The following is a 20589-nucleotide window of genomic DNA, read 5'->3' as shown; positions in this document are numbered from 1 at the left end:
ATATTCCATGATACTTCAACGGACTTTTCAGGTTCGTTAAGAAGTCTAAATTGAGCACTTACGAAAAATGGTTGTTTTTTCTCTCGAGTAGCCTTTATTCAAAAAAATGCGAACTTTGAATGCACACGATTAAGTAACTATGCGACTTTTGATTACTTAGGAAGTTTGTAACATAAATATTTTGCAATGTTTTTTAAATTTTTTTTTATTTACATTAGATTAATGATAAAATTATGAATAAATAGAATTTTCATAGCATCTAAAACGTATAACTAGCGTTTAAAAGTGACTTCTGGTTTAAAAACACAGTTTGCAAAATCCGGTTTACAGTTTTCAATCCATCTGCAAAAGAAACTACTGGACCGATTTTCTTCAAAAATACCATTTTTAAATGGTCTTAATAGCAAATTTGTTGTTATCAAGTTTGTAAATACAAAATGGTCGGATAATGGTTTTTAACAAAAAAAAACAGGTTTATCATAAAAATGCTTCCAAAGCTCTCTGCAGCTGGATTTGCATTCCTTGGTCAGTTAAAAGTCCATACTAAGCTTTAAGAAACGGATTTCTACACCATTTTGACTTACATTTCATTCGTTCCAATATTCAAAGGATGCTCTGAAGTGATATGAAGCCAAAAAAAAAGGCACGTTTGTATCCAAGAACATTAATTCGGACATAGCACCGGGACTCAGTGATCTCAAAGAGATCAATACTGAGGAAGAAATGACGAATAAGAAGATTTCTGTATAGAAGAAGCTACTTTCAAATTTTGCGAAAAACCTTTAGGGTAGAGTTGGGCCTAATGAACGATTGTTCGAATATGGCATTGAACTGGCATAAAGTATATACCAGAAAATCACAAATTGTTTAAAGCTTAGCGTCTGAAAGTTTAAAAGAATCAGTCTTCCACGTTTCTTTTTTTAACAGTGATGCAATTTGATGTGGGACACTAGGAACATTTTTTAGTTCCCCAAACCCCTGGATCTTAAAAGCTTTGTTTTGGTTCAAAACTCATCCATGATTTTGTGCAGAATTTTTAAGTAACGTCTACATGAGTAAATTTGAACTTTGAGGTTCGTGTCGGAAAATTTAATATTTTGTACTGATAAATCAACATCATTTTTGTTTTTCTCTGTGGAACCAAGCCGGCTAATGGTTTAGATGCCAATTTATAAATTCTATAAAGGAAATTTTTCGCTGAACAAATTTGTCGAAGACCCTAACTTCGTATCTTATTAGACAAATAAGTTATTAGGTGTTGAATGGGGGCATGTCTTCTGGCATTGATAAACAATAAATTCAATTGGCATCACTGCGAATTATTGCATGAAAAGCAGTCATGCAATACCTAGTTAGGCACCAGCAGTGATGTCAATTAAATTTATTGTTTTTCAATGCCAAAAGACATACCCCTGTTAAACAGCTAACAACTTTTTTGCATTACAAGATGCGAAGTTACGTTCTACAAAAAAGTTGTCCAGTGAAAAATTTCCTTTATAGAGTTTATAAATTTGTACAAAAACCATTAGCAGGCTCGGTTCTACAGAAGAACCAAGAATGATGTTGATTTTTCAGTAAAAAATATTTAATTATCCCATACAAACATTAAAGTTTAAATTTACTCATGTAAACGTTACTTAAAAATTATGCAAAAAATCACCGGTGTGTTTTGAACAAAAACGAAGCTTTTCAGACCTCTGAGTCAGGGTTTGAAAAATTCAAAAATGACCCAAAATCGACTCAGTCCAGTAGGACACTCCTTAAGTGTATAAAAAAGATGACTGGAAAAAAGCAAATACACGATCAATTGTTCTAACTAAAAATTTATGACGTTTCTTCCACAATTTTTTTTCAATAGACTCTCCCCACTAGAGATTGAGTTATTTACGAGAAAAATTAAACCGCCTAATTAAACGGCTCCATTTTAACACTCACCGCACGTCATGGTTTCCGCATCCCGGTACCAATCCCACCCAAAAATGCGCCGTCCGTCTTCGCTGTAACAGAAACACCGGCCCGAAAGTCGATCCCCGCGACACTGTTTGGCGGCATAGGTTCCATCCAGATTGCATCGCGGATACCAACCGGCCCACTCCTCCTCGGCCTGCATGTGCAACGTGTGTAGGCAGGTCGCTGTGCACGGTCGGGTTTGGGATGATTTATGAATGGCGGATTTAAAGTGAAATATGTAGGTGGGTTGGGTTGAAGCTTAGGCTAGGCGCCACTAAAAGCTCCCTCCGGTTTACTTACATTGATCGTAGAGACACTTTCGATCCTGGCACCGGAGCCCAGGGGCACAGATGCGATTCGGCAGATTCACATTGCACAGCATCATGTAGCCCTGGCCTCCACGACATCCTGGACAACATTCGTTCCGAGATCCTTTAGAGATTAGAATCTCCCCGGGTTCACAATCCGATTGACGTAGGGAAGACAGACAGACATCTGTCGTTTCACAATCGGATTTCACAAGAATGATTCTAAAGACAATGAGGACGCAAACTCTTGCTATGATTGATTGGAACATATCGATGACTCAAGAAGTGGTTCCCACAGAAGACTCAATCGAACTGATTGCATTCCGCCGTCTAAGGCGAATGACACCTTCCATAGATAAGACCTGTCCCGTTACAAGAACGTTGAAATGTTTTTTAATGTTCTTTCCGATAAAAAAAAAATCACAAATAATCAGTGTCGGAAAAATGTCTCTGCTTTATTATACCCAAAGCGTGTCTATGCACTCTTCGCCGGTCAATATGCCTCGACGCACCACAAATCCGCTTGCGTTGACGCAGAACATTTCCCCGTTTCGACTCTGGACCTTTTGGTAGCTTCCGTTTTCGCTGCAATAAAGCTCAAAGCTGATGCCATGATCGGAGAAAATTTTCTGATCCCGGGCGCAATCTGCAAAAAAAAACAAAAATTAAGGTAATATCCAATTAAATTCGGCACAAATCGCCGCTCATTCTTCAAACTAAATGATTCGGAAAAGTGTGTCAATTTTTGTTTTGTTTTAAGTTTCAGGTTGGTTTTCCGTTGTTATTGTTGTTGTTCTCTCGATTCGGTTCAGTGATGATACGAACGAACGTTGGTTGGTCCCCGCTAAAGTTATACAATGTTTTGCTATCGTCGTCGTATTACGACGAGTCTTGTCTCCGATGAAAGGTGTGTGGTAAAATCCGAAATTTACAACCGCAATTGATGGTGGCGGTGTGGTTAAGTGTTTTACAACCGGGAGGGAATCGACAATGGTGATGTGATTTTTTTTCAGACTGGCTCAGTTGACGCACCTTTCCGTGACTGTTCTGAGATTAATATTATCTACTGTTTTTTTTTTCCTTTTTTTTAAACGAAATCACCTAATATTTCTTAAAATTTAGTATTTGCAAAAAAATCGTCTCCTCTTCAATCAACCATTTAAGTGACTGGTAGTGATAAACTCATGCATTTTAATTCTACAAAATGGTTATAATAAAAAAACCAAAAAGATTAAATGTTTGGATTTCAGCAATTTTCCATGGCTGAAAATTGCGTTACGGTTTTGTGTTTCCTCTTAAACATAAACCGGTAGCAGGAAATTGATTTAAACCCCCTTCAAAGAACAAGCCTATACCGCTGAGTTAGTCCGGGTAACATTGAAATCACTTCTTTCTTGCAAATTCAGGAGGTGAAACGAAAGTCGATCATGACTGACTGCAAACAGATAAATTGTTTAGCAGTCTGGCATGGGAAGAGCAAGAAGATTAGTGTTTCGTGGTTACTAGTGAAATTTTCTTTATAGATATTTGATGGAATTGGAGGAATGTTTACCTGTGCAATAGACTGAGCCGATTGGGCTTCGTTGTTAAATTTCTCAGGCTCTAACGTTTGCATGAGAAAATGTTAACTTTTGCATTGTTTTTGCATTGTTTTTGCATCCCAAAATTTAATGTTTTATTTTGAAAAACAAACATGATTTTTATTTCTTCTGTTGGACTGAGCCTATCAGCATTTTCAAGAACGCTTATACCATATTCAGTTAAGAATTTAAGGTCTTATCGAAACTTCTAAGTCTCATAATCCAACCAAAAAAGGTATTCAGCTTTTTTTTGTAAGTCTTAAAATAAAATATAATAAATACAAATAAATATAAATTCTTGATGACCTTGTAACTTCCTTTGCAGATTTCAAATTTCTATAATGCCTTATTCTTGATTGATTTAAGAAACTTCATTTGAAATTCTTTTTTTACTTTATTTATGTGTTTTTCTAATTTATCGTAGGCATATAAACGCACAAATGTTCGTAGGGTGCCTTTTTGCCTTTCTTACAGAAAGGTATAGTTATCGGTCTTAGACATTCCTTTATAGGTACCTATCGAATCGACTTGAAAGTTCTGAAAACTCCAAAAAATGTGTCCGTTTGGCTTGCTAGCAATATCCAGCAATCACTAATTAAGGGGGGTATAGAGTCTCACACTTTCAAAAAACCGATTTTTTTAAATTTTCTTATTGTAAAACATATCAAGAATGTTGTGTCAAATTTTCAAGTCAATCGAAGCAAAACTGTAGAAATTATAGGCCTTTATCTCCTTTTATAGGCCTCTATTCTCTTATCTAAGCAGAAACTTCAAACGTGTTTTTCTCGAAAGCACATTTTTAAAATCAGTGGACATCGTCATTTGAAAACTACTTCACCGATTCTTTTCAGATTTGGAACATATTTTCTACATATAAAATACCAAACTCCAACGATTTTCTTTTTTTTTTTACTTTGGGGAGATTTTACAGATAAAAAATGGCGGATTTTTTTGTGAAAAATCGTAGTTTTTACTTCAAACAGCCACAAAAATTTCAATTTTTTTTTAAGTTAAATAAAATCGTTGGGGTCTAGAAAAATATGTATTAAAAATATTTTGCTCTGATTTTTTGACTTCAGATGATTCTGTGCTGAGATACAGTGTCCACCGCAAATCCTGTTTTCTAAAAGGCATCCTCGAAAGTGCTCCGTCACCGGCTCATTTTTCAATATTTTTCTACGAAAAAATTACTAAATGTTTGTTACTTTTAACAATGCTTTGAATACTGCAAAAAAAATTGAATACATTTGTTTGAAAGATAGCTCTAAAAAAATTCTTAAAAATGCTGTTTTTTTTACCCGTTAGACCCTACTCCCCCCTTAAGATGATCAAGAATATGACGTCAAATTTTACATGACATCATAGACACGGAAGGAGACAGTCGCGCTCGCTATCATGGTATAAAGTTTATCATATGTAGAAGGGAGAGACTAATAGCTTTTACTCCCTATCAGCTATGCTGTCATCGCCCCGGAAAACTGTGAAGGAGAAAGGAGCAAGTATTTTCTCCAGCCCAGTCTAAATTCCATATCTCTTTCTTTGATTTTTAATTATTGTACCCGTACAGCTTATAAACGAACTAGATCAAAAAAATTGAATTTTGTTGTTGCCAAACTAACATTCTTTGATAATGTTCAAGTGACAAGCATGACTCTTTTGATAACTAAATGAGGGATGACAAAATGACAAAATTTACAAAGTTGACAATATTAACTACATCGACCCATTTTTAAAGCTTGACAAAATTGACAAAATGTAAAAAATTGAAAAATCGATAAAATTGACAAAAATAACAACAAGGACAAAAATCACAAAAAAAATTACAGGAATTAAAAATTGACAAAAATAGCAAAGATTACAAAAATGCAAAAATTTGAAAATTGACAAATAATCATTACTATTGTGTACTATTTATGTAAATTTTGTCAGTTTTGTCAGTTTTTTTTTTCCTGTTGGGGAGAGAGTCCACTGCGACCATTAAGTTGATCTATTGTGGTTTACCCCGCGTTATTATTTTTACTTTGCTATGCTACTTGACACCCCTGCACTATTGGTTGAAGTTGCAGTTGTTTACCGGTAGCACTACGAGCACACACATAACTAGGTAGGATCTCGAAGTGCAATCTAAGTTCCCTTGAAAAGATCCATCCACATGCATGTGCTGCATCATTGAGGCGTACAATTCCAAAGTATACACGGCTAGCATTTCACTAATGCTAAAACCGGCAACCTTCATCATACTATGTGTGCCAGGGTATGTCACGACCGGGATTCGATCTCATGATCGTAGGCTTAGAAGACAAGTATGCTATCCTCTAGGCCACGATCTGCTGGTTGTCAGTTTAGTAGACTTTGATTTTTTTCCATTTCGAAAATTTTATCAATTTTGACAATTGTTCAATTTTGTCACTTTTGTCAATTTTTTCGATTTTGTCATTTTCATCAATTTTGTCAATTTGGCCGAAATTTTCCTTCTAGTCAATTTGTTCATTTTTTTAATTTTGTCAATGTTTTAGATTTTGTCCATCTGTTTTGTCATTTTTTTCCCTTCGGTTCATTTCGTCAATTTTGTCAAAATCTTCAAAAATAACAAAATTGATAAAATTGGCAAAATGACAAAATTAAAAATATTGACATTTTTAAAATGGTTAAAATTAATTCGACCGATTGTTGTACTCTACGTTGGAGCATCGCATTTTACTCTAGCAATTGTAATTATACCCAGTAATCTTTCCATTTATTTATTTCTATAACTTTCATTTCACTCACTCACATTCAAAAATATTCAATTAATAGCAAATTATGTGGTGTCAAATGCATCTAAATAAAATCAACAGGCTGTAAGAAAGGCTACAATCCACTGTTAAATGTATTAAATCGGGTTCAAATAAAGTTTGGAAAGACAAGGAGAAAAAGGAAAAATATTTCAAATCTCTCGGATACCCTTTATTCATAAAAACTTAATGTTGATTGATACTGTTTAAGTTGTTTTTTGCCTTATTGTAGGCCCGTGCGAAGAACCCGTCCATAAGGGGTTTTTTTTTTAATTCAAATTTAGCATAGCATAGCATAGCAGAGGGTGACTACACACATCTTGCATTGGCTGATACATAAAGTACAACTGTTAATCAGAGCCAACACGAGATGCCAAAATAAGTATCTGGATTCAATACTTATTTCAAGTGCCGCTTTGATTTTCGGTGAGGTACTATAATGCACACCGTGGCAAGTCAATGTAATCATGATAGGAAAGTTCTGAAACAGCGAAATAAACTCTTTAGGTGCAGAGAACTCATACGACCCATGAAGCTGTTTCAGAAAGGAATGGGGAGGGTTTTAGATATGGGGCATCCTACATGGCAAGTAGGACTTGTCAATATAATAATAATGATATGTTTCACAAATTCCTATAAATTGAACAATCTCACCGAATTCAGCGCATTCTTCCTTCCTCTTCAAAGTACCATTTGAATGTATGCAATGATGGAGCCTTATAGTTCCTTCAGCAAATTGGTCAAAGTTTCTGACTTCAGCTTCATAGAAATTGTGATGTAATCCGGGTCTTCTTCAAATATTTGATCTGACGAATGATTAGCAGGAAGTATCTTGTGTTGAAGTACATCTTCTTTCAGCTTCGGCACCGGCTCTAGCTGTTACAGCGGCCACTACACATCATCCACCAATTTTGGCAATAAATTAGGCATGTAGAACGTCTACCAAACAAGAATCTATACTATGCTAACTCAAAGCTTTCAATTTCCGAACAGTTTTTCAGCACAAATAACAATTAATACGTAAAAATGAAATATTTTCCCGAGATTAAAATTCGCAGCGAAAAAAAAATCACACCCGTCATCCACGGCCGCAGCCTACTTCAGTCGGGTTTTTTTTTTAATTCAAATTTAGCTACAAAATAATACCAAAACTTCTGAGAAATGCTCAATAAATAAGAAAATTGGTTTCTAAAACTACTTTCCTACTTATGACCATGACACAGACTTGAGTAAATTATAAATTTTACTGTAATGATTCAAATTAAATCAGAATCAAATATTCCAATCAATACTTTTTTCCGGACGTAATTAATAAATTGTTCAAATAAATGTTCCTCATCTGAATTAGAATTTTTTTTTTTAAAACACATTTTAAGCAGTCTAGTTTACAAATATGAAATCAAAAGTTGCGAAACACTAGAAAACGAATACGGATTGAAATTTCAATAAGATAAGAATTTTAATCTTCGGACATAAAAATCTGCGCAGAAATACCTAAATAACATTAAAAATGAAACCAGATTAAAATGAAATTAAATCCCAATTCCAAAATAAATTTCAGATCATGTCAGAAATAAAACATGAATTCGGAAAAAAATCATTTATTCACGATTTGAAATTTAAATTCTTAATCAGAAAAAAATATCCATTTTGAATTGAAGAGAATTTATCCAAAGCATATACCTAGTAGCCAATTTATTTAATTTTATAAAACGATGAATATCTTAAATTTAGTTTCAAGACTGCCAGTGCTCAAATCTCTGACTTAGATCATTTTTTTTTTAAATATTTGATTCTTTCAGTTATCAAAATAAAAATTAATGTCTTTGCAGTTCACAATATTGACTTTATATATATTAAAAATGAGACATGTTCAATTCATCATTGAAAACTTATATATACTGAAAAAATCAAGATTGGGAACTGATTTCTTGAACAATAATTAAGAAAGTGATGTTGATTAACTGGTTAATCGCCGCGATGAATTGTTTGATGTTATCATCGACTTTTTTCGGCGAAAATAAAAACGAAATTACTTGCCAGTTGGTCCAAACGTTTCGAGCTACTTTTGGCGTTTCGCTCCTCCTCAGTGGACCTTAAAATTAATTTTATTAATATTATAATTTTCCATTTTACAAGAACTTATTATCTTACTTTATCTAGCGATCGTCGTACTGTTATTCGCTGTCTGTTGTTTGTTTTTGATGTTATGTTTACATTGATCTGTCAGTGTCTTGATCTTTGGTAAAATGGAGTTGTATGCTGATTTGAAGTTAATTGAATCTTTCTGTTTGTTAACAACGTCGTTGTCGCCCCTAATTTTAATGTGAAACATTTCTGCACAGATTCTGGTGTTGTACTTCGAGACTTTTTCTAAAATTTTGGTATTTTTAAAATCAAAAACATGACCGTGCTCGATGCTATGTTGTGCAAGTCCGGTTCCTCCTATTTTTTTGTTTTTAACATCGTTTTTATGTTGTTCCAATCTTTTTTGTAAGAATTGACTTGTTTCTCCAATGTAGGATTTTTCACATCCTCCACATTTTATGTTATAAACCACATTTGCTGTTTTATCTTTTGGTATTTTGTCTTTAGTTTTTGTGAAAATAGTGTTCTTAACTTTGTTTAAAGATTGGAAGGCTACATTAATATCGTATTGTTTAAAATATCTGGCTAGTTTCTCACCTAGACCTGCACAGTATGGAATTGTAATAAAATTTTTGGGTTGCTCATTTTTTGTTTCACTCAGACTGTTGTACATTTTGTGGGTTCGTTCTTTTATAATTTTTGTAACAAGTTGTTGAGGATAGTTATTTATCTTTAAAATATTCTGAACTGTTCTTAGTGTTCCTTCTCTAAAGTTCACATTAGACAATTTTAAAGCTCTATCAACTAATGCTACCACAGTGTTAATTTTGTGTGAAAATGGACTTACAGATCCAAAATCCAAATATCGGCCTTTCTCGTCCTTCGGAAACCACTCTGTTGTAAAACTTTGCTGTTCCCGTCGAACGATCATATCCAGAAATTTGATTCTGCCATCCGTTTCGTGTTCAATCGTAAACTTTAATCGTTGATGCATACTATTGAACACTTCCATTATGGGCTGCTGCTCGTTCACCTTTGCGCACACGAGACAATCATCCACGTATCTCTTGTAGAGTACCGGGGCGATACCTTGTTCGAGTAAGGTGTCTAGCGCAGCATTTTCGATCCTCTCCAGTGCAATTGATGCTATCACCGGACTTAACGGGCTACCCATCGGCACACCGAATTTTTGTGCAAAAATTTTTCCATTGAGTTGAAAAAAGTTTGATTCTAAAACTATTTTCAGCATCTCAATGAAACTCTCCTTCTCGATATCCGTGTGTTCAGCTACCTCTGTCCAACGCAAATCCACCGACTCAATAGCAAAATCCACTGGGACATTTGTGAACAACGACACAACGTCCAGTGAAAACAAAACTGTTTCCAATGGAGGGGCAATTTCGCGTACTTCTTCTGCGAACTGGAAGCTGTTGTTCACATGATATTTCGATTTGCCCACGATTCCGTTCAAAATGCTCGCCAGAAATTTTGCCATCCGATATGTCGCTGTCCCAATCGTTGAGACGATCAACCGAAGCGGGACCCCTTCCTTGTGGGTCTTAGGAAGACCGTAAGCTCTGGGAGGGTTGCAGTGAAACAGTTTCAGTTTCCTCCCGACGGGTTGTTCGATATACTTATTACTGACCCAATTATCGATCAAGGCGTTTATCCGTTTTAGTGTTTTAGCTGTCGGATCCTTCGGTAATTCAATATAAGTTTCGGAGTCATTTACGAGATCATTTATTTTCGATTTATAATCTTCGGTTTTCATGACGACAATCTGCTTACCTTTGTCAGCTTTTGTTACTATCAGATCAGGGCGATCTTTCAGGAATTTCCTCGCATCATTCATTTCCTTGCGAATCCATTCATAATCATCATGGAAAGACTGGTTGGTGTAGTTGATGTGATTGGTAACAGCATTCGAGATATCGAATCGAATTGTTTGTGCTTGTGTGTGGTATTGTATCACACTTTCGATTTCAGATAAAATCATCACATATGGCACTGCGTGTGGATCTGGACAATTAAACCCGCTGCCGAGCTGGAGTGATCGCATCACACAGTCGGGCAGATCCTCGTTGGTTAAATTTTGCACCCAACTATCGCACACCGATGAGGATGTTATTTTTTCCTCCTTCATTCTCTCCAACTTCGTATTTTGACGAGATTTGCACCTACGGAATGTGTTTGATCTCTTCTTATTTGCACTTGCACTTGTAATCTGGTAGTCATCGTAGTTCATAAACCGTTCTAGATATAAACGATTATTTGCTACCGTACGTTCATTTCTGGCAATGCTCCTCATCGTATCACATATCAGCATATTCAAAATTTGTTTGCGAAACTTACTTGTGCACTTTTCAAGTTGTTCGACCGATTCTCTGCATTCAAGATGCAGACATCCCCGTCAATGTGTATCTTGAATGCAGAGAATCGGTCGAACAACTTGAAAAGTGCACAAGTAAGTTTCGCAAACAAATTTTGAATATGCTGATATGTGATACGATGAGGAGCATTGCCAGAAATGAACGTACGGTAGCAAATAATCGTTTATATCTAGAACGGTTTATGAACTACGATGACTACCAGATTACAAGTGCAAGTGCAAATAAGAAGAGATCAAACACATTCCGTAGGTGCAAATCTCGTCAAAATACGAAGTTGGAGAGAATGAAGGAGGAAAAAATAACATCCTCATCGGTGTGCGATAGTTGGGTGCAAAATTTAACCAACGAGGATCTGCCCGACTGTGTGATGCGATCACTCCAGCTCGGCAGCGGGTTTAATTGTCCAGATCCACACGCAGTGCCATATGTGATGATTTTATCTGAAATCGAAAGTGTGATACAATACCACACACAAGCACAAACAATTCGATTCGATATCTCGAATGCTGTTACCAATCACATCAACTACACCAACCAGTCTTTCCATGATGATTATGAATGGATTCGCAAGGAAATGAATGATGCGAGGAAATTCCTGAAAGATCGCCCTGATCTGATAGTAACAAAAGCTGACAAAGGTAAGCAGATTGTCGTCATGAAAACCGAAGATTATAAATCGAAAATAAATGATCTCGTAAATGACTCCGAAACTTATATTGAATTACCGAAGGATCCGACAGCTAAAACACTAAAACGGATAAACGCCTTGATCGATAATTGGGTCAGTAATAAGTATATCGAACAACCCGTCGGGAGGAAACTGAAACTGTTTCACTGCAACCCTCCCAGAGCTTACGGTCTTCCTAAGACCCACAAGGAAGGGGTCCCGCTTCGGTTGATCGTCTCAACGATTGGGACAGCGACATATCGGATGGCAAAATTTCTGGCGAGCATTTTGAACGGAATCGTGGGCAAATCGAAATATCATGTGAACAACAGCTTCCAGTTCGCAGAAGAAGTACGCGAAATTGCCCCTCCATTGGAAACAGTTTTGTTTTCACTGGACGTTGTGTCGTTGTTCACAAATGTCCCAGTGGATTTTGCTATTGAGTCGGTGGATTTGCGTTGGACAGAGGTAGCTGAACACACGGATATCGAGAAGGAGAGTTTCATTGAGATGCTGAAAATAGTTTTAGAATCAAACTTTTTTCAACTCAATGGAAAAATTTTTGCACAAAAATTCGGTGTGCCGATGGGTAGCCCGTTAAGTCCGGTGATAGCATCAATTGCACTGGAGAGGATCGAAAATGCTGCGCTAGACACCTTACTCGAACAAGGTATCGCCCCGGTACTCTACAAGAGATACGTGGATGATTGTCTCGTGTGCGCAAAGGTGAACGAGCAGCAGCCCATAATGGAAGTGTTCAATAGTATGCATCAACGATTAAAGTTTACGATTGAACACGAAACGGATGGCAGAATCAAATTTCTGGATATGATCGTTCGACGGGAACAGCAAAGTTTTACAACAGAGTGGTTTCCGAAGGACGAGAAAGGCCGATATTTGGATTTTGGATCTGTAAGTCCATTTTCACACAAAATTAACACTGTGGTAGCATTAGTTGATAGAGCTTTAAAATTGTCTAATGTGAACTTTAGAGAAGGAACACTAAGAACAGTTCAGAATATTTTAAAGATAAATAACTATCCTCAACAACTTGTTACAAAAATTATAAAAGAACGAACCCACAAAATGTACAACAGTCTGAGTGAAACAAAAAATGAGCAACCCAAAAATTTTATTACAATTCCATACTGTGCAGGTCTAGGTGAGAAACTAGCCAGATATTTTAAACAATACGATATTAATGTAGCCTTCCAATCTTTAAACAAAGTTAAGAACACTATTTTCACAAAAACTAAAGACAAAATACCAAAAGATAAAACAGCAAATGTGGTTTATAACATAAAATGTGGAGGATGTGAAAAATCCTACATTGGAGAAACAAGTCAATTCTTACAAAAAAGATTGGAACAACATAAAAACGATGTTAAAAACAAAAAAATAGGAGGAACCGGACTTGCACAACATAGCATCGAGCACGGTCATGTTTTTGATTTTAAAAATACCAAAATTTTAGAAAAAGTCTCGAAGTACAACACCAGAATCTGTGCAGAAATGTTTCACATTAAAATTAGGGGCGACAACGACGTTGTTAACAAACAGAAAGATTCAATTAACTTCAAATCAGCATACAACTCCATTTTACCAAAGATCAAGACACTGACAGATCAATGTAAACATAACATCAAAAACAAACAACAGACAGCGAATAACAGTACGACGATCGCTAGATAAAGTAAGATAATAAGTTCTTGTAAAATGGAAAATTATAATATTAATAAAATTAATTTTAAGGTCCACTGAGGAGGAGCGAAACGCCAAAAGTAGCTCGAAACGTTTGGACCAACTGGCAAGTAATTTCGTTTTTATTTTCGCCGAAAAAAGTCGATGATAACATCAAACAAGAAAGTGATGAAAACAAAAGTATGGAATTCCTACTACCTACTTGTTTCACATGCTGAAAACACAAAAAATACTCATTAGGTAATTTTGTGTGCATTAATACTTAGCTTTAGTGATGGAACTTCGAATTACATTTTGAACTTTTAATAATTAGTTTATAAATTTACACACAAACACAAAAATTCAGAACAGAAAAACAAAGACAAACTTATTAAAAAAAATCAAAAATTTTAATACTGGGACTGTTCAACTGGAAAAATTTGTATGAAAATTAATAAACATAATGTAAATGGATAAGATAAGTTTTTAGAAGGAAATTTTTCAATTAATACGTCTAACCATTTCAAAATATTTATTATAAAATTTTATGTACCTATGTTCTTTGATTGTGACCTGAAAGATTTGAGCTTCCTGAACTCGAAGCTTTTGTTAGACTTTGTTTTTCAAATCTAGCTACGGTGATATGTATTTTTTTAGTTTGAAATTGTTCAGATCTGAATGAAATCTATCATTGAAAACTGATAAACCTACGAAACATCATGAAAGACAAAAACTGATTTTGATTTTTTTGTTTTTTTTTCATTCAATGAAACAATAATATTTTGCCAAACTTTAAAGGAAAAATTTATTCAAAAAGTTAAATTCAACAATTTTTAGAAATTCGAAAAGATATCATTACCAGTATTTCTGACATTACTGAATTTCTCAAGTTTTAAAATATTTAACAAATTTAACAAATCGATTTGGCTTCTGTTTTAGTAATATCCAAAATTTAATTTGGTTAAAAATTACTTTAAAAAATCGTTAATTTTTTTTTTATTTAAGAGAATCGATAAAAGAAAACAAAAATAATGCTTCTATTCTTTTTTCACAGAAGTAAAAATTAATAGCGCATTTTAGAAAATTTATCGTTGGTTAAAATCTTTATTTTCAAAACTTTTGTAACGTTATGCGGTTTTTAAAAAAAGTGCAGAATTTATTTTTTTAAATTATGTCTTCCTACATTTTCAAGAGTAATTTAGTAAACAAAAGCTGATAAAAATAAAACTTATATTGGTGATTTAGATTCAAGGCACCCAAATTAATAAAAAAACTTTAAATTCTGTGCACATCTGAAAAATGTTTATTTTGAGGCTTTGTGACATCAAAACTCTTTTGATTATAGAATGGATCATTTAATAGGTCAAGAAACACAAAACGAAATTGAGGCTTAAATATTTTTAAAGCGTATGTTGATATGAAGCATGATCAGCTGATATGAAGCATAAAATTTGTAATTACATTAAAGCTTTTTTAACAATCAATATATCAATGTAATAAATAATAAATTATTGGATACCAGGTTTATTTTTTTTTCTATTTCTGTTGATTATCGTGATTGGTAAGCATTTGTGACTTGGCTACCAGATTTGAACATGTGTCAAATTAATATTTGATTAATGTACTTTGAGCTTCAAATGGTTGGAAATTCTGGAGTTGTAAAGTTGTTACAGTTCTTAAAGAAACCCCATTCCAAAGAGAGGAGGTAGTGTATCTGAGTGTCAAGATTTAAGTTTCAGTACAAAAGGTTTGTGGAATTGCAATAAAACATACAAAAAGGCCTCAGGATAATTTTTTAACGAATTTGAAGTTACAAAAATTTTATTTTAATTTCCTTCATGAATTAAAATCTCAATCTCAAGAACCTATAACCACGATCATATGTCAACAAAATTTGAAAAATCATCTACTTACTTTGGAACACAAAAAGAAGGTTGCCATATAAATAAAAAAACTAAGATTCAAAATCTTAGTTTTGAAGAGTTTCTGATGGACAGAAAAAATGGATAATTCAATATAGGATTTAACAATCAGAATCATCGACACGAACATCGAATCAAACGTTATCCAGACGTAGATTTTAAAATCATATTTCGTTAAAAGGATTCGAAATTTGATTAACAACACAAAGAATCAAAATTAAAAAAAAAATCAACGCTTATATGTAGCATTATATTGCATGAGATAACTACAACTACACACATCTTGCATTGGCTGATACAAGAACGAATTATAAAAGGTTGTAATCAAACTAAACGCGAGTTGTCAAAATTATTAGCCTCAATCGATACTCATTCTCATGATAATTGAAAGAAATTGATAGGGGAAAATCTACATGACATTAAGGATTCATAAATGATAAATGTTCAAAAAGAACAATCTGATCAAATCCACTATAAAATGTGAATAATAACTTAGAGTTTTTTTTGTTTCGTCAGCCAAATGTTTTCTGCAACTTTAAGTTACCTCATAAACCGGTACCCTTTCTTGCCTGTTTTGCAGCATTCAAATCCAAATAACATAAACATGAATAGACAAACAGAAAGTAACGTTAGTAACACCATAACGAAGATGCTGCCCCCCCTAAACGTAACAGCGATTTGAAATTCATTCGTAACACTCTCTTCATGTTCATAGTATACATTCGGGCGTTTTCTCCACCCTCATGATGCATGTAATGGAAAAACGTTCGAGGAAGCAGCATTCTTTCGACTCGAGCTTGTTTCAATTTTCTAGCTTTGCTATCATTTTTCGTCTTTTTAATGTTGATACTTACAACAGTTGACCGTGCTCAGGTCCGCACCTATCGCATGGAACGGTTCCATTTGACTGCCATCACGCCAAATACAGTAGATGCTGTTAGGGAAGAAGAACGTTGGGACAGAAACAAAATTTAAAGTTTAGAAAAAAAAATCAGTAACAAGAAGTACAATTTTATTCATAATTTTGATATGTTTCTAAAAATTGGATGGCCAATCGAAAACCAATTAATGAAAAGCAAACCCAAACCTTTTTATGTCATTCGTGTGTTAAATTTGATCAATTTTGATAAGTATAAGTGAAAAAGGCTTTGAAAATCTAAAAATTAAATAAATGAATAATGTTTGAAAGAAATTTGCAAAATCGTATTGAAACAAATTTTCAAATACTTTTTTTTCAATTTTATGGGCCATAACTTTTATAAGACTCAAAGTAACGGTTTCAAATCTGTTCAGTTTGTTTACCTATCTCATTAAAAAAAAGTCACTCTTTAAAGGGTTCAAAATGCGAGAGGTTGTAAGCGATTCAGCTAAAGGGTATTTGATAAATCGTGTTCCTCTCAAAATGAATATGTAGACTTATTTACTTACTAATCCCGGTCGATTGCATACCGCCCGTATGAGCCATCGTAATCGCAGTGGATTTTCGTTAACGTCACATTCACCTGTCCGTGGATAATAAACTTGGTGCTCATAAGCTCCTGGGCGTACCGGGCACTCTCGCACTGCCTCAGATATTCGGTTCCCTGATAGAGGATATTGTCTGCAGGCGGGATAACGGAAAACATAAAATAAACCTGGGCTCAACATAAATATCATCAGTAGCAGATTAAGTATACTCACAACAGGGCAACCTTTTCCACATCGACTCGGTCACAACCGGAATGTTGGGCAGCGGATTTCCGGTCTCCCGATCGGCACACCAACAAACACCCCCATCGCACTGAAGTGGCTCGAAGCTTCCGTCCTCGGTGCAATGTAGGGTAACATCCCGACGTCCCTGAGCTTCCAAATCGGACCGCCGACGACTGCAGGAACAAGTCATATCGGCGGCCTTAGAGCGCCACTGCCAGCCAAAAATCCGCTCCCCCAAGGAAGAATAACAGAAGCAACGGCCGGAAAAATTATCTCCATGACATTGTTTTGGCCAAAAGTGGCCGGCAGCATCGCACGCAGGCTTCCAGGTGACTCCCTCTTGGATGTGATGCGTCGATGCGCAACTTGCTGCAGAAATTTGAATAATTTTTGAAAAAAATCTTATCTCATCCAATACTGCTATGTTTACTGCCATCTATTGAGAAACTTTGTGAACTATGAAAGTTCAAAACCATTTACAGAAATCACCTATACGTTACAAATTTAAACTTTTCCCTCATCCACATCTCTATGACTCACTTGGATCCAGTGCACATGCATCGGTAACACACTGAAGTCCGGGTGCACATAGAACAGTTTCGTTACATGGCTCCTTCAGTAGTTTTCCTCCCACACAACCCGGACAGCAGCCATTTTCCGAACCGTGAGGCTCTAGAAATTCTCCCTCTGGACACTCCAAATTTCCCATACAACCCAAAATACTGTCGCAGGATTTTTGCGCATTGATGGAAATAAGAGCAATTTCTAGGATTGAAAGGAATATCAAGAATTTCATTTTATCGATTTTACTAACAGAATTTTAAAAGAACACGCGGACGATTGTTTCGAACCAGCTTAGGTGTACCGGAGATGGTACAGAACTATCGACGGTGCTCGAAAACTAATATAGACACTAGCCGGACGGATTACCCACCTGCCTAATAGAAAGTTCTCTATCCGAGATATGTTCAAGTGGTCTTATCAGTGTTTGGCTTTCATTCATTATCGGTATTGCCTCAAAGATAACAAAGCTAGGTGAGATACAAATACGGTCATAGTTGGAACAAACGTTAATGGAAAGTTCGGTAGACAAAAAGTCGAAAATTGCTTAGATTCTTTGAAATAACTTTTAAAGTGATTAGAATTTGTACTTCAATTAAACCCCCTGTGATTTACTGTGGTTTACAATCGAAGAATTTTAGTTTTTATCCTTATCGTTTGTACAAACAGTGGCCAACCCAAACCGGAACAGCGATATGGGCGTTTTGTTTTTGCTAAATTTATGACAAAAAAATCGCTGCTGGAACCACCTATCATTTTTCGCCTTTTCGATCATCGAGTTTTATTCAATTTCTCAAGAACTGATATGCTTTTTATCGATAATAGTTTTATTCTGGGGTTAGTAGTAAAGATTTCATTTGTATCACAAAATATTCAAACAAACATGTAGGCGACCTCTTGCTCGTTAATTCATTCTTATCATTATTTTTTCTTAAAATGTGATGAACCAATGGAAAAATCCGTCTCAAGGCTCAAGATCACTTTTCTTCATATTAACAATCTTCCAGACTTTTTTGAATAACAGTTGGCATCTCACTTAGCGACGGAAGTTTCAAAAAATCGACACTTGGGTGAGAGAATCCACAGGCCTTCTTGAACATAAGCCCATATCAAATAGTCGAGGGGGTTCAAATTTGAACTGCTTGGAGGCCAAGGATCCTAAGGTCAAAATTTCAAATCGTCCTCTAGATAGGTTTGGGTCCGTTTCGAGGTATGCATGGATACATTTTGTCGGAAAACAACATTCCCGAGTCCAAGGAACCATCTGATTCTTCAAAATGACCATGTAGACTTAAGTATTAACTTTACTCCAGATTTTACGAAAGCAAGAGGCGTCTTAAATCCATCCAAAGCAACTTCTCCGAATACAATGACTCTGGTGGAATGCTTGGTTCTAAACTTAAACTTGTTCTGGAAATCACTCAATTCTCATGAGAGACACCGAAACTTTTTCAACAGCGAAAGCAATACCGAAATTGTCGGTTGGTTTCTCTCTCAACGGGGCAAAGAATGTGTAAATCACCGCAGGTTGTATTTTTGAGGGTTCTCGTTGATGTTGTTCGGTGAAGCTTAGATGAAAAAAATCGCTTAACCAAAACGTTAAAAATGACGCGCATTTTTCCATCTAAACATCAACAAACAACATTAACGAGAACCTCCAAAAGTACAGATTTATCTAGAAAAGTGCAGATTTGGACTCAATTTTGAAACACATTTTGTACTTGCAGATGACATTTATTATTATTAAGTTTATTAGAGACACTTTACCACTTGCAGATGACAGATTTTTAAATTTTGGTACAGATTTGTACAGATTTTTTGCATGCTAGAAACGGTTGAAATATTTGAAAGAAATGTACAAATTTCAAAGTTATTGTAAAAATGTAGACATTTTTAAGATAATTGCTCTGAGTTTTCATGTATCATTGGTACAGATATTTGTCAAAAAAGTACAGATGGAAAAGATTTTTTTTGCTTAAAAGTACTGTTTTGGATGTGGCAACGCTGGTTTGACAGCGCTGCTCCAAAATCAAAGAAATAATATTAATCCTTCAGATGGGATTCTCAGCTGAGTGAGAAACTACATGATTTTCAGGTTCTTGCTCACTCACTCACTCATCAAAACCGGGCAAAAACCTTATTCAGTGGAACTTTTTCTCCATAAATCCTACGTATAGAAAAGGTTGAAGTTAATCAAGAGTAATGCTTTATTCAAATTCGACCAGAATTGATATAGAAAAATTTGAAAAAATCAGGCACAATATGATATTTCAAATTTAGATTTTGAATACAGATTCTATTCAGAACTCAGAATTAAGATGGTCAAATTAAGTTCTCTTTGTTAAGACTTCAATCATGCATTTAGAAGTTGGAATGAAAATGCAGATGAACTTTTAGACAATATTCTGGTGTATGTTCGAGATTTCAAATTTGGAAATCGGACTCAATATTAAATTTAAAAATTAAAAAATATAACTTAACTTAGGATTCGAAATTCAAACTCATTATCTGAATTTATCATACTCATTTTAGAAAAGAAATAAAACCAAAATTAAGAAACGTTAAATCTGAATCCATAATTCATTAATCAGTACAAACCTCGTTCGTTTTTGGCAACATTCATTTTGGCACATGTGACCAATTTAATTTAGTCAAACACCTTACATACGTTTTTATGTTCTGAAATGGTGATAAAATGCAACAATAAATACCAAAGATTTTTAAAAAATTTATAAAGTACTCAAAAATGACAAAAAGATGAAAAATTGAAAAAGTTAAAAAAAAACGAATTCAAATAAAAGACTGAAAATGACAAAAAACAACTAAAAATGATGAAGAATGACAATAACAGCAAATGTGACAAAAGAAAACCAAAATTATAGACAAAACAAGAAAAGTGCAAAATGCATCAAAAACATGATGAAACAAATTAAAAAACGACTACAAACGTTCGTAAATTGATTAAAATTAACGTTTT

General features: G+C 34.8%; 2 protein-coding genes across 3 annotated transcripts in view; one reads left to right on the top strand and one right to left on the bottom strand.

Annotated features, from left to right (window-relative positions):
• Window positions 1–17939, bottom strand: part of LOC129756992 (thyroglobulin-like) — a 34492-nt gene extending 16553 nt beyond the window's left edge. The window contains exons 1-4 of the mRNA XM_055754074.1: window positions 17592–17939; window positions 17040–17420; window positions 16788–16959; window positions 16214–16293 (exon numbers count right to left, since the gene is read on the bottom strand). Of these exons, the coding sequence (XP_055610049.1) occupies window positions 16214–16293; window positions 16788–16959; window positions 17040–17420; window positions 17592–17847 (889 nt within the window). The 5' untranslated portion in view covers window positions 17848–17939. The remainder of the gene's footprint in view (window positions 1–16213; window positions 16294–16787; window positions 16960–17039; window positions 17421–17591) is intronic.
• LOC129756993 (uncharacterized) overlaps window positions 1–20589 on the top strand; it is a 206276-nt gene that overhangs the window by 144082 nt on the left and 41605 nt on the right. The window lies entirely within an intron of this gene.

Source organism: Uranotaenia lowii, chromosome 3 (assembly GCF_029784155.1).
Source record: "Uranotaenia lowii strain MFRU-FL chromosome 3, ASM2978415v1, whole genome shotgun sequence".
NCBI classification, from domain to species: Eukaryota; Metazoa; Arthropoda; class Insecta; order Diptera; family Culicidae; genus Uranotaenia; species Uranotaenia lowii.
This window is presented reverse-complemented; position numbering and strand designations above follow the sequence as displayed.